Source organism: Sander vitreus, chromosome 7 (genome assembly GCF_031162955.1).
Source record: "Sander vitreus isolate 19-12246 chromosome 7, sanVit1, whole genome shotgun sequence".
NCBI lineage: Eukaryota > Metazoa > Chordata > Actinopteri > Perciformes > Percidae > Sander > Sander vitreus.
The window spans coordinates 27,784,837-27,799,735 of record NC_135861.1 but is presented as its reverse complement, the minus strand read 5'-3'; the positions used below and the strand labels follow the sequence as shown (position 1 = coordinate 27,799,735).

The 14,899-nt window shown below is 40.0% G+C and overlaps 1 protein-coding gene across 4 annotated transcripts in view; it reads right to left on the bottom strand.

The window, feature by feature from the left end:
* LOC144521280 (arf-GAP with coiled-coil, ANK repeat and PH domain-containing protein 3-like) overlaps positions 1–14,899 on the bottom strand; it is a 92,112-nt gene that overhangs the window by 27,792 nt on the left and 49,421 nt on the right. For all 4 annotated transcript variants that reach the window (XM_078255775.1, XM_078255777.1, XM_078255776.1 and 1 more), the window contains exons 5-10: positions 9,745–9,803; positions 9,211–9,394; positions 5,906–5,950; positions 5,695–5,790; positions 3,482–3,556; positions 1,028–1,039 (exon numbers count right to left, since the gene is read on the bottom strand). In XM_078255775.1, coding sequence (XP_078111901.1) covers positions 1,028–1,039; positions 3,482–3,556; positions 5,695–5,790; positions 5,906–5,950; positions 9,211–9,394; positions 9,745–9,803 — 471 coding nt within the window. The remainder of the gene's footprint in view (positions 1–1,027; positions 1,040–3,481; positions 3,557–5,694; positions 5,791–5,905; positions 5,951–9,210; positions 9,395–9,744; positions 9,804–14,899) is intronic.

The window sequence follows — 14,899 nt, the reverse complement described above, 5'->3', positions numbered from 1 at the left end:
GAGGTAGGAGAGAGCGGAGTTATTTTGAACATATGTTATTCCGAACAGTGGCTCAATCCTATACTAATAATTCATTAGTTGAATTGTATTTTGTATAAATAATCTGAATCCAAGTCTTGTAACTAGCAACTGTCAAATAAATGCAGTGGAGTAAAACAAAGTACAATATCTGCTTCCAAAATAGTAGTGGAGTATCAAGTAAAGTACAAGCACCTGAACATTATAGGAGTACAGCCCTTGAGTAAATGTACTGGAACTTCCCAGCACTGGCAATAGGTGATGTAACAGAGCGTTTCTATACAGGCCATTCAAACTAAGTCCTGGGTTTCTAATTGTTTGATAGAAATGATTCAGGATGCACTTCAGCCTGCCCTCGAGGCTTTCGGAGTCCGACTACTATACAGCGCCAAGAAAACTTCAACAGGGTTCGTTAATGTGCTGTACCCCCCCCTCCACACACTCACACTCACTAGGGCTGCACGATAGGAGGAAAATATGCAATATGCGATTACGTTGTTGAATATCGCGATAACTATGTTCCTTGCGATAAATAAACAGATCTTGAAGCGTACTCAGTCCTGCAGCTTTCAGCATTCAGCTAAAATACAACTAATTACTTGTTGAATTTAAAACAAATGAAAGGAAATCATTTCCAACATCATTCTATTAAACAAATTGAACATTGAATTGAATATAAAAGGCACCACTATAAAAAAAAAAGCTCAGTTTTCTACTGATATTTTCTTTCAACTTACACAAAAAATTATCTATCGCCTTTCGCGATGTTATTGCGCCAGTTGATATTGCGATGGCGATAAAAACAATTATATATTGTGCAGCCCTAACACACACACACACACACACACACACACACACACACACACACACACACACACACACACACACACACACACACACACACACACACACACACACACACACACACACACACACACACACTAAACCAAAGATGTGTTTCAAGTAAAGAGGAAAATTCAGGTGGGAAAACAAAAGTAGGAGTACTCACCTGCATGAGGGTCTGAGAGGAGATGGTGGCGTTAGGAACACAGGAGCAGAAGGAAAGAAAATACAGCGTTAGAAACACCAGACTAGTTTAGGTGATGATTATATGATAATCTTGTCAATGCACCTCTGAATATCCTCCTTACTCCTCTTTCAGCAATGAACAGCCCACACCGACTACCACAATATTTGAAATGTGCAGACTTGAATGTGGTTTCAACTCCCTGACCTGACCTTGTTTATTTACTACAACAGACTAGTGCGTGTCCCTTGGTGACGGATGGTGCATTAAGCTTAGTGTCTAACAGCTCTGGCAAAAAAAAAAAAAAATAAAATAAATAAATATACGGATCAATAACTGGCCCCACATGTGACCCAGCCCATCCCCGTGGCTCTACCCACAACACAGAGCGCAGTGCCTGGAGGGAGAGCGCTGAGCGGAGCTGTCTGACAGATGGTCACTGATCCTGGGCTACAGAGGAGCCACACGCCGGCCCCGCTGGAAACAGGGCTTTCTGAATTATTTAATGACAACATGGCAGACATAGAGCCTATTTGAATCCATCCATTATTTGAGATATTTCACTACAATGAACAAATTTAAAGGCATGGTGGTGCTGGACAAAAAAAGGACAAGGATTCATCCTCTGGGGAACATGAATGTCTGTACAAAATGTTATATCAATCCAATTAATAGTCAGGATTCAACAATAAGGGTTGCGCCCGATGGATATAACAACCAACAAAGTTTCAATCATTTTCTCGTTCTCTATTGCTCTACAATGTTTTGCGAAGTTTGCCCCAAGTTCGAGTCCAAGGCAGATAAAAGTGGGTCATTTTTCAAAGGGACATCTTCATTCAGAAAACAAATGCTGGAGGGCCATGATAAAAGCAAGCAGCCTCTCACTTGCATGGCGCCTACGAGCTGCCGTCAACCCTCCCTCGCCCGTTCTTTTACATAAATTGGACGCAGAGGCAGATCAGGTCAAATATAAAAAAAATTTGAGTGTTTGTCATTATTTGATAACCACTGATAAAAAACAAAAACAAAAAAAAAATTGTGTATAGGGGCCAGAAAGAATTTACTTCGGGCAAGTAGAATTATTTTTTACTTGCTTGACTGGGCACAGTTAAAAAAAAACTTAACGTTGAACCCTGATAGTTATCGAGAGATTTCAGTCTGGACCAAAGTGGTGACTGACAAACTCCATCCATAGGGCCATGCCACTAGTGTGGCTAAAAATGCTCTACAAACCATACGGTCAGCACTTTACTGGACTAAGAGCACAGTGAGGCTCAGCACAAACTGGAGCTAATGTGCTGACCATCTACAGCAGACAACAGTGGGATTAATTTCTCTTAAAAACACTTAATTCCACCTGATTTAATGCTTAAATCAATGCCTGGACTTTGTTAGAAGGATTAATCAAACACTTCGCAGCAGCCCAGGTCTAATCCCTCCCCAGTCACAACAGATGCACTGGGCCAAGACTGGGCAGACTGGATCTTAGAGGTGAGATGTGTGAGCACGTTCTCACCCTTAGATTCTCACAACAGCTCTGTATCAGCCGGCTGAACCCCGACAGGCAAAAGGAAGATTCTACAGTGTCAATCACTGCTCATGCACACACATTCATTCTCCCTTGTGGGGGGAGGGGCTTAGGAGACCGTTTTGGGCTTTAGCAGAAAGGGGGGAGGGACTGAGAAGTTGTCGATCTTCAAATGTTTTGGCTAAGTCCTGGATCTTCACAATCCTACCTACGGCACCTTTAAACCATCCCAACTATCTGAATCCTTTCTTGCAGGGAAATACCAAAGACAAAACATGAAAGGGTTTGCACTCTTGAATCCAAGGTTATCAAAGAAGTGTCAGGTAAAAAAACAAAGAAAAAAGAAAGCCTGCACACTGACAAACTTTTTTTCCACATTTCTTTTACTTTTTGCATATGTAAAACAATTCTTTTTTGCATCTGAAGAGCCTCCTCTACTTTTTCGGTCATGTTTTCCTATGAGAAAGAAAATACTGAAGCCATATCAGTTTTTCTGCTGGATTCTCCAATTTAAATTCAATCCTTTTGAAGACCTTTTTTTTTTTAACACAATTTCATTGTTGAAAGCAAACCTAGTTAGTGTTGTCGCAGTAGTGACAGTGTCTGCTGCAGATCTGACGTCGCTGAAAAGGATTGAACAGACTGCTGCAGCACAATCCACTGTCGCAACAATCTGCCTTTTAGTTTATAGGTGTAGGTGTACAGCACAGAATCATATACAAAAACATTTTATAACTAACGTAACGGCCTATAACAGTAAATTAAACTGAATCAAATTTAGGACCTTCTGAGGCCTTTTTCTGAGGAAACTAAACTACGGCCTTTCAAGACCTGCAGCTAACCCTGCCAGTTTTTTTGGTAGAATTCATTACAGTTTGTATTGGGTATTACAACAAATAGGAACTCACCCTCTGCTGGATGGTTGCGTGTTTATGCTCCATTTCCCTCTTCTCCATGGCTGAATCAATCACCAGCTGATCCAGCTGAAAGTCCGTTGACACAGACACAAATTAAAAACAAGTTCACCGTTTCCGAAAAGACAATTCAGTCAAAAGGTGCATCCCGTAAAAACTCTCCTCTTTGCAGCGAAATTCCTTCTAACATACTGTATATATCAGTAAAGACACTGTCGGAGAGCTGGAGGAGGATTCAGAGAAGCTGACCGCAACATGTTCCACTTCAAACACCAAGCTACGCTACGCGCTAAGCCTGCCGTGGCACGTTAGGTCAGTGTTTGGTAATGAAGCATTGATTCCTCTGCAGCAGACGACCTGCTGTGATAAACACATTAGTCTACAGTAACACGTGCACCCATGATATACTGGTTTACATTGTAATGGAGCCATTTTATTGCATGTGGAGAGAAGGCTTTTAATCAGGTATAACACACTCAAAATCAAATAATACATCCAACGAATGAATCAACAAGCGGGAATCCAAATGATGCATTACGCAACTACCTCTTGTCTAGGGCTGGGTGTTGCCAATGATTTCATGAATCATGAATCGATTCCAATTCACGAGGTCCCGATTCGATTCAATATCAGTTAGGTTAGGGAAGTTTTAATAACAATACCAATTTTGCTTGGATATAAAACTGATTCTCAGATAACTTTGGCTGTACAAATGTTAGTACAAGCAAGAAGCAACCTTCAAATATTTGTGTAATGCATCAAGTTAATCGTTACAAAAATATAAAGGGGGTCAATTCACCCCATCCCTGGTGAAAAGGCTTATATTAAAAGGATAGATATATTGGGATTTTATTAATCGATAGCAGGTCACTCAAACAAAGAGAAATTTCTGGTTAGTCTTCTGTTTAGTCACGCTGAAGAAGGCCTGCATATTTTTGACTCTCCGCTAAGCATTAGCGGCATCAATGAAGGCGTTTTAACTTTTTCTTCAACGTGAGTAGTGTTCTGATGCTAAAAGATCAATTTCAATCGACTGCTTTAACCTACTCTTGTCGATCAAGCTCAAATTAGGGCTGAGCGATCGTCTTCGAATCAAAATCGAGATTTGAAAGAATGCGATTAGCTAACCGCGAAGACCGCGATTAATCGAACGTGATATTTAGTTAAATGTTTGCTTTAACATTTGGTTAAACATTTTTTATTCCTCTTTTTATTTTTATATTTACTGGGTTTTTTTTTTTTTTTTTTTTAATAAGATACATGCTGGAATAATGTTCCATATCACAGATTGTTTACGGAAATGTCCTGTTTTCAGTGGGTTTTTCATTTATTTTTATGACTTTATTTAACATGATGGTAGAAGGTGCAATATGTCGATGCTGCTTTTGAACTGAAGCATATCAGACATTTCAGTTTACAAGAAGGCACACTGATATTTTTTTTATTGGAATTGTTTTTTTTTTAATCATTATAACTTTATCTTTTGTGATAAATGTTCTGTGTTTGACTGTTCAATATTCCATGCTTATTAAAAGAAAAACACTTATTGCTAGGATTGGGCCGGTTACCGGTTTCAAGGTATACCGCGGTTTGAAAACGTCAAGGTTTCAAAACTACTAACATTTTCCGTTATACCGTTCCTAAGGTACAGCTGTTTTTTCATGAGTCGTCAAGGACGGAAAGTGCAGTTTAGAAATCCCTCTCCCTTCCAGTGTGCAGTGTTAAAAAATAAAATACATTGTGTTTGATGGATATAGATATTTCAAAATAATACATTTTAAAGCTGTAATTGCAATACCGCAATACCGTGACACCATGATATTTTTGCCGAAGGTTATCAAACCGTCAGAATCTTATACCGGCACATGCCTACTTATTACTGGAATTTCATATCCATGTTCTCATCCCTGCAAAAGAATATAGAGCAGTTTTGATGGTGCGTCATGTTATAATGCTCCATGACATGTTTTATCTGTTACACAGTGAATATTGAACTGTAGCTAAATGAAATGAAAAAAAAAAATTAAAAAAAATATTGCAGTAATTGCAATATCTGGCTGAAAAATTGCAATTACATTCCCCCCCCCCCAAAAATCGTTCAGCCATAGCTCATATAAAGTTCAAACCGATTCCTTATGAAGACAGAGCGCCTGTGGGAGCGACCCGGCTCAGCTGAGTGAGCCGTGCTGAAGGGCTTCTCTGCTCACCTCAGCAGCCAGTTTCTTCATGTAAGGGTCGATCTCATCCAGCAGGTTGTAGCCCTGCTGGAACAGTGAGTACTGGGCGTGCATGAAGGACAGCATCTGGGTGGGACAGAGGCAGTGTTAGGAGGTGCTACGACCCTGCAGGTGACTCTCTCTTTGTATGTGGAATATGTTATAAAGATGCAGGTGTTTGTTTGGGTCTGCGTTGACTTACAGCATCTAGGATCTCAAATTTCTTCTTTGCCTGGAGGACATTGATCTGCAGAAAAACAGAGAGACATGTGTTTCTAAATGTAAATCAGAAATACGACTGTCTGGAGTATTGATTATGGGGGTAACACTTTGCTTGAAGGTATCTACATAAGAGTGTCATGACACAGTCATGACACATGAACCCTAACCCTAACTTGTCACGACAAACACCGAATGACACAATGTCATAAACGTTTATCACTTGTTTATGATGTTTATGACATGTTCATGACAGTGTCATGTCACTCTTATGTAGATACCTTCAAGTAAAGTTGGAAAATCTGGAGGCCATTTGAGCAGTTTGTTATTTTTAACATTGTTAAAAATAAATAAATACAGCAGATTTGACACCTACAGGCTTTTGAGATAACTCCATCTAGCCCAGGGATCTTCAACAGGGGGTCCAGGACCCCTAGGGGGTCCTCAGAGTCAATGCAGGAGGGGGGGGCTCCAAATTAGTCTTAATTTTTTAAAGTTTTTTTTAAGAATTAAAAGGTCTTAATATGACTCCAACATATTATTAGCAAATATAAATCCCCACTGCCTACTGGCCTATAGGTAAGGTAGTCACTAAGGTAGCCATCCACAGATACAGTTCATCCTAAGACGTACTCTGCTACATACATGTATGTTTAACATTAAACATGATTTATAAAACCATGGCAACAATTATTATTTAGTATTCTATGCACTAAAAAGGTATGTATAAAGGCTTTAGGCCGCCCTACATGTTACTGTAGGCCTAGTTTAATATGAAACTACATTTTATACAATATATGTAGTAGGGGGTCCCTGCTCTGTCTCTCTCAGTTAAGGGGTCCTTGGCTTAAAAAAAAAAAACCCATTGAAGATGCCCTGATCTAGTGGGCAATATTGTCCTTAACTGTAACACCATCTACCTTAATTTGAGTCAACTCTGACTAAATCAAACCACCAGTGGTAGTAGTTCAGGTACATGTACTCAAGTACTGTACTTCAGTACACATTTGAGGTACTTTACTTGAGGCTTTTCTTTTGCCACTTTCTACTTCTACTCCACTACATCTCAAAAGGGAAATATCGTTCTTTTTACTCCACTACAAATATTTGATAACTTTAGTTACTTCACAAATTAAGATTTCGGCACACAAAACATACCAAATGCGTATACAACGTGAGGTCTTTCAATGATTTTAAATTATTGGTTGGACAAAACAAACAGTGTAAAGGTGTCATTTTGGGCTCCGGGTTATTTCTCGGGCAGCACTTCTCACTAGTTTCAGAATATTTACGAACCAAATAATCAGCAGATTAATCCATAACGAAAATAATCATTAGCTAATACTTAAAATGAGCTCCGCCTCAACCAACTACAACAGTGAAATCCTGCTTTTACATTAATGCATGAGTAATAATAATCCAATGAGATAGATAGATAGATACAATAGCATTTTTCTGCATTGGGTACTTTTACTTTTAAGACTTTAAGTATATTTTCCTGATTATACTTATATACATGTTTGACTTACTTAACTTTTTCAATGCAGGACTTTTACAGTTTGGTAATAGTACTTTTTAGGGCTGGGTATCGCCAATGTTTTCCCGAATTGATTCGGTCCCGATTCGAGTACATCTCCGATTCAATTCTATATCGATTAGGTTAGGGAAATTACACTTACAACACCAATTTTGCTTTGCTTTTGCTTCTCAGGGAACTTATGCTGTAAATTGTGCACGCAATAAGCAACCCTCAAATATTTTTCATAATGCAACAAGTTAATGTTTACATTAAGAACTGATCCCCCATGGTTAAAAGGCATATATTGAAAGATTGATTTCTGGATTTAATTAATCGATATCAGATCACTTAAAAAAAGATAGATTTTTATTGGAGAATGAATTACTTTAATCCAGCCCTATTACTTTAACTCAGGTAAAGGATCTGAATGTGTCTCCCACCATATGTCCCATTACGGGTGAACAGTAGTTGAGAAAAACACGCTGCCATAACAAACACAGTCCCTGTGGCATTCTCTTTGCATTGCACATCGTAACCGATGCAAACCTAAATAACCTTTTGTGCTACATTTAAGAGGTCACTTATATATATATATATATATATATATATATATATATATATATAGAGCGCATCTCCCTCCAGCTTTGAGACACTTTCAATTAAGACTCAAAAGGGTAATGTGTCTGAGAGCAGCGAGAGAGAGAGAGAAAGCTGCCAGCAGACAGAGTGAAGAATGGAAAAGAGGGCATGGCACATCGCAGCGATCACACTGAATCAGTCTCTTTGTTCCCAGCAGGCAGTCATGGGTAGGAGGTTACAACTTGTGGGCAAAATAAACTGAACGCTGCATATGAACAGAGAGGATAATGTGTCAAACAGGAAGAAGGACGCACGCAGACATCGCTGCAGGGTAAGAGGGACACGTCGCGGTCATTCCCAACAGCATCCAGTATACAGTAATATTCGGACGACACACACACACACACACACACACACACACACACACACACACACACACACACACACACACACACACACACACACACAGCATTCTGCTAAAATACAACTAATTGCTTGTTGAATTTAAAACAAATGAAAGGAAATGATTATTTTATTAAACAAATTGAACATTGAATTAAATATAAAAGGCACCACTATAAAAAACATGACAGTTTATTTTTAAAGCTCAGTTTTCTACTGATATTTTCTCTAAGTGTCTATCGCCTTTCGTGATATGTTTATTGCGCCAGTTGATATTGCGATGACTTGCTCCTCAGGTCTCTGCAGGGTAAATCCAGACAGCTAGCTAGACTATCTGTCCAATCGGAGTTTTCTCTCGCACGTGTATTTTACAGCGGCTCCGTGCAGTGCTTAGCCCCGCCCATGACAATTGTGATTGGTTTAAAGAAATGCCAATAAACCAGAGCACGTTTTTCTCCCATCCCGGAATGCTGTGTGGACTATCCAGACCCTCCTCTGCTTCGCAGCGTGTGGATGGTCTGGCAAAGCGAGACTATAGGCCGCCCTACAAGTTATTGTAGGCCGAGTTTAATATGCAACTTCATTTTATACAACATATGTAGTAGGGGGTCCCTGATCCGTCTCTCTTTCAGTTAACGGGGTCCTTGGCTTGAAAAACGTTGAAGACCACTGCTCTAGATGTTTCTGTCTCCGTTCATATACGTATGAAGGAAAATACAAGATCGTTGAATATATAAAAGGAACATACTGTACATTCTCAAACAAGGATTCAGAGTCATTTGTCTAACCTGTAGTACGTAGTCCAGAGCGAGGTGTCGGAAGCACTTGCGAGTGATGCTTAATGTGCCGGCGGCTTCTTCCACCTCGTGAGGCTTGTTCCTCGGCGCCTGAGCGTTCTTCACCTGTGCTATTTCCAAATCCTCGCGCACCCTGTCAAAGTGCTTCTTGGTCTCCTTGAACTTGCGAACATCGCTAACAGACACAGAGAAGTAGTGAGACATCAGTAACTTTGAACTGGATCACAAAACAACCCAAAGTTCAGAGCAGGAGATCTGGGAATGACAGATGTTTGGATATTTTCGAGCCACCACAAAGTCAACGTGCTGTTACAGGAAACCTACTTCAGCGGAATTGTTCATGATACCTCTGTGACAAGATATCCGGGCTGCAAAAAGGTTGTACTGTGTTTAATATTTCAAAACACCAAAAAGGTTTTCAGGGGGGAACAAGGGTACATTGGCTCTTTAAAGGTTCAGGACTGTGGCTTTTTCTAGCTTTGTTGAATAGTTGATACATCTTAAAGTTCTGTTAGGTTTACTCACTCTTTCACAAAGTTGTGCAACTGTTGCTTTACAGACCGCTGAGCTTGATCAAACAGGATCTGAAACGGACGAAAAGAAGAGATTAGCGTGTATTGATTATGTTTTTGAAACACATGAAGATATGGACAGCTGGAGTTGAAAGGCATGGCCAAAGTTTTCACTTCATTGCTTGTGCAGAAGTGTTACGAACGCCGATTAGTCGATCAACAGAAAATGTATTCTCAACTGTTCCGATAATAGATTCATACGTTTTTAAGTAATTTTTCCAAGCATAATGCCAAATATGATGTAGTTCCAGCTTCTCAAATGTAAGGATTGGCTGCTTTATATGTTAGAAAACTGAATCTCTCTGGGCTTTGCACTGTTGGACCAAAACAAAACAAGCAATTTGAAGGCCTCTTTGGCTTTAGGAATTTATGATGGGGATTTTCCCCACAATTTTCTAGAGAAACTAATTATTAAATGAATCAAGAAAATAATAACAACCATCCAAATAAAAGCCGCTCCATTTTCAAATTTACACAGAATAGATCGTAACACTACATTTATTTGACAGCTGTAGATCCTGGGCCCTTTTTCACATTACAATTTCACATAAAAGAAATACAACTCATTGTTAAAGATTAAACCAGTGGGCCCCAACCTTGTTGACTTGTGACCCCCTTAAAAGAAAGACATGTTTACTCGGGGTCCCATGTCACATTTCACAGCTTTACGAGTTGTTAGCACTTCCACCAAAGATACGTTTCTCTACATTTTGCAGATGATCTCTTTTTAAATACATGTGTGAGACTCAAAGTGGTCAAATTTTCCAATATTTGACAAAAAAATCGAATGAATGAATACAAAAAGTCTCTCGTTTCCTATCCCATTAATCATCTCACGAGCTCTCAGATTTATTATGCAACCCGACCCCTACTGACGACTTTTAGACTAAAATATCTAACTGCATATATCAGTCATATAAGTAGTACTTATACTTTTGATACTCAAATACATTCTGCTGATACTATACTTTCACTTATGTTGAATGCAGGAGTTTTACTTGCAGTTGAGTATTTTTACATTAATGTACAGGCACTTTTACTTTAGAAAAAGATCTAAATACTTCTTCAACCACTGACCCAACCATAATAAAAAAAAAAATAGGGTGACACTGGGTCAAAACACCCCATTGGTATTAGTTAAAGTTAACCCAGTAGTGATTTTTAGTGTTACAAATAAAGACGTTGATTCTTAACTAATGTTTGCTTATTTGATTATCACTGTTACCAATATGTGTGCAGAAAAACTGAAAAATGATGCATATTTTCTGCATGCATTTCACCATTTCTTATTCAAAGCAATAAGATGTTTGGAGGGAAAACAACAGTGTGCTACAGTCAAACCACCCACAGTGGATTTCTAACCAACAGAGGGCGGCATCGCATAGCTTTTTTTTTTTTCACATGATGCATGCAAATGAGCCATTAATGCCTGTTGGAATGAATGGTGGAGGAATGCCACTCTGACTCAAACTACGGTCGCTGCAACACAATAACACCCTGCCTTCTTTTAGGGGTTTTACATTCAGGACACTCCTCCTCTCGTTCACCGTCTGAGGACATCCTCTGTGATCGCTGCTGCCATGCTGCTGCTGCTAAATAGGTCACTCGGGCAGAGAGGGAGGGAGGAAGTGAGAGAGGGAGGAGAGGAGGCTTTTGAGACAATGTGAGACTGCAGAGTCGGCATCCAACACAGGGTGCAAACCCACTCAGACAAATAGTCAGAGCAGCTATCACCAGAACTAAGTAGCTATATTGGTTAAAGGGTTTGCATCCTCATCCTGCCTGAATAATTGGATATACAAGTGTGTGTGTGTGTGTGTGTGTGTGTGTGTGTGTGTGTGTGTGTGTGGATCAGAAGATTTGCAAGGCCCTATAAAACTAAGCTTATGGGCGTTTTAACTTGGGGATTACAGCCGCTGATGATGAGTAAGACACTTTGATATGGTTGCCACCGTAGGTTGTGTTAAGAGGGAGCCACTAACTGGAATAAAAATACATTTTGATGAGTATGATTTGATTGGACTTCAAAATAAAAGTGTGGCTGAGGATGGAAGTGGTCATTGTATTCCTGCCACTAACTCTAAAAGAGACGTGTTTGTTTTGATGGGTGGGTTAAGGCTTCGTTTTACTGCTCTATAAACTCACTGGGACTATAATATAAGTGTGAGAGTGGAACAACAAAGCAGCCCTCCAATCACGTGTTGCTTCATCACATCAGAAACCATCCACTTGATCAACGAGCAAACCAGAGGCCGTTTTAACCAACTTGCCAGGCACATACTAACAGGTGAGCCAACCTTTGTAGTCAAGTAAATAAAGTGCTTTTAATGGCTTCTTGCACAGCGTCATGTTCAAAGGCCACCCTGTTTGACTGCAAATCACCAGGGTTTGACTGTGCTTGTGTGGGAAACTGGGGAACTTTCCCGCTGTGGGACTAATAAAGGGTTATCTTATTTTAAAAAGTGCAAGTGAGGGGCGCCTTTGTAGCTCACCTGGTTGAGCGTGCGCCCCATGTACCAAGGCTCAGTCCGTACCGCAGCGGCTCGGAATTAATTCCAAACCGCGGCCCTTTGCTGCATGTCGCCTCCCCTCCCCCCCCCCCCCCACCACTACCCTGTCTATGCGTTCCTATTAATTAAAGGCAAAAAGCCCAAAAAATTATCAAAAAAAAAAAAAAACTAAGTATGTGGTTTTTGATTAAAAAAAAGTTTAAGATACAAGCCGGTGTATAAAAAAACAACTTTGGGGGTTCGAAGTTAACGGACTCCCAAGATGCATTTCGGTAAGAAACCGAATCCGATCACAGAGCTTTGATTTTGATTTTGTGCAAGTGCAAGTGAGAAGTGGAGTCTTGTGCCATCGAGGAGTCCCACAAACATGCGTTGACTCAAAACAGAATCAGCAGGGCAGCGGTGTCATAAACACCATGGTGTAAAATTCTTTCAATTCACAATCTTTAAAAGTAGTCAAGTCAACAAGCACACATCCATGTTTGTGAGTGAGTGAGACAGTGGTGGCAGGAAAACTGCTGTGAGACTTCCTGGCTCCGGGGGTAGTGCAGCCTGTAGCATTCCTGAGCTGCTTTTGTGGCAAGTTGACACCCCACTTTCATTGGACAAGATGCCAGAGGTTGTCTCTGATGTCAACTAGCCCGACTGCAGGATTAACGATACAAAAAGGGATACAATATGTCGGACTAGCCACACTAACGACAATGGGGGGGGGGGGTCCCCAGAGGATGATTCCTAATGACCATCAACAGGTCAAAATCAGTTGCAGTTCACGGAATACGTCCAAAACGGATGTTAGATTTCAAGTCTCCTTAAGCTGAGCTTTAATAGGAAGCTGTAGAGTTATGAATGAGATCCCTTTCTGTTTGGATTTTAAATCTTGTCAGCAACTGATGACTATCATCATCATCATCATTTTATTCTCAGGTCAACAGACACAGTGGAGTTGGAACGTGGCTGAACAAAGATAACACTGTCAAACATGTAAGTAAATAAGTTAGGAATATCTGCCACATCTTCCATGAGCTGATATCAGAGCTGAGGAATGAGACAGCTACAAACGCCCTAACAATGGACTACTGTACCAGCTACTAGTTTCCCTCCCATTCCACAGACATGTTGGGACACAGACCGATCCAATGCAATGAGGCAAGCAATTACCTTTAGTCAAATTGGTCATCCATGCACAAGAGTAAGCACCAACTGTCAAATCAGATAGAAAATGTCAAAGTGTGGCAAGAAAAACAGATCAAACCTGAACAACACTGCTTTGTGTTAACAGTTCCAACTGTCTTCTGCTGTTGCCACTGGGCATCTTTTGGTTATAGTGCTTACTTTGCTTGCACAAGGGCTTCTGGGACTGGGTGTTGCATCAGAGATTTAAATTAGTGATGATTCTCCAGTCACAAAAAGCCAGAATCTTTCACATCTAAGATACTACTTTACCTGTTTTAAATCAAAACAGAGAGTAAGCTGAAGTATACTCTCAGTGTCCACTTCATTAGGTATAGAGCGGCAAAGATAAATCAAGTAGTTGTCAAGTATTAAATTATTCGCCAACTATTTTGATAGTCGATTAATCGGTTTGAGTCACTTTTTATGAAAAAAAAAGTTCTCGGATTCCAGCAACCTTAATGACTGAAATATTTTCTAAAACATGTCATCTTCATTCGTCATCTTGGGCTTTGGGAAACACTGAAACCGTCTTTTTTTTTTTTACGATTAATCGAGAAAATAATCGACAGATTAAACGACAATGAAAATAATCATTGGTTGCAGCCTCTAATGAGGCTACACGTGTACAATCCAATACAACTCTTTTGCCTCTCAATATAATGCTGTCCAGTACAACACCACCTTTAAATATAACCTCAATACCAAACACGTAAGTCAATTTACAACAAAAAGATGAACTTTATAAACTTTTTAAAGGTCCAATGTGTGGGAATTTCTCCCATCTAGCGCTGAGATCATATATCGCAATCAACTCTCTCGCACCACGCAGTTTAAAGTACGTATTACAGCTACGGTAGCCTTCACACTTCAAAAAGACGGTCTCTTGCTCTTACAATATCCTTTTTCTGGGTGAAGAAAAAGACTCCTGTTCCTGAAATTTGGATTTTGAATACGTGTGGTCCTCCACGTTTCCTTCTTCAAACTTGCCGCGGCCGGGAAGCGACGATACCCATTAGCAGCATTAGCAGCACCTGTGAGTTTATCATGTGACAGCGAAAAACGCGAAAGGAGGAGCAGTACGTCCTGTATGTCCCTTACCGGCTAACGTATTTCAAGATGGCGCATGAATATGGAGGGTCTACCCCAGTTCATGCGAATGCAAATATAAAATTTCAAGCCAAAAAGGAATACTTGGAATTGATGGTGGTGGTACATATAAAGGACAAGTTTGTGAACAGGAAACACCGATTTTGATAATGAACAACTAAACACGGTACACACTGGACCTTGATCCTAAATGCAAGGGGAAAAGGCATATAATGCCTTTATTATTTATTGATCTGTGGTGACTCTGTCCTTCAAAAAATGGAAATCAAAATTCCAAAATGAAGTATTTTAAGGAAGACAATAACAGCAAAGTGT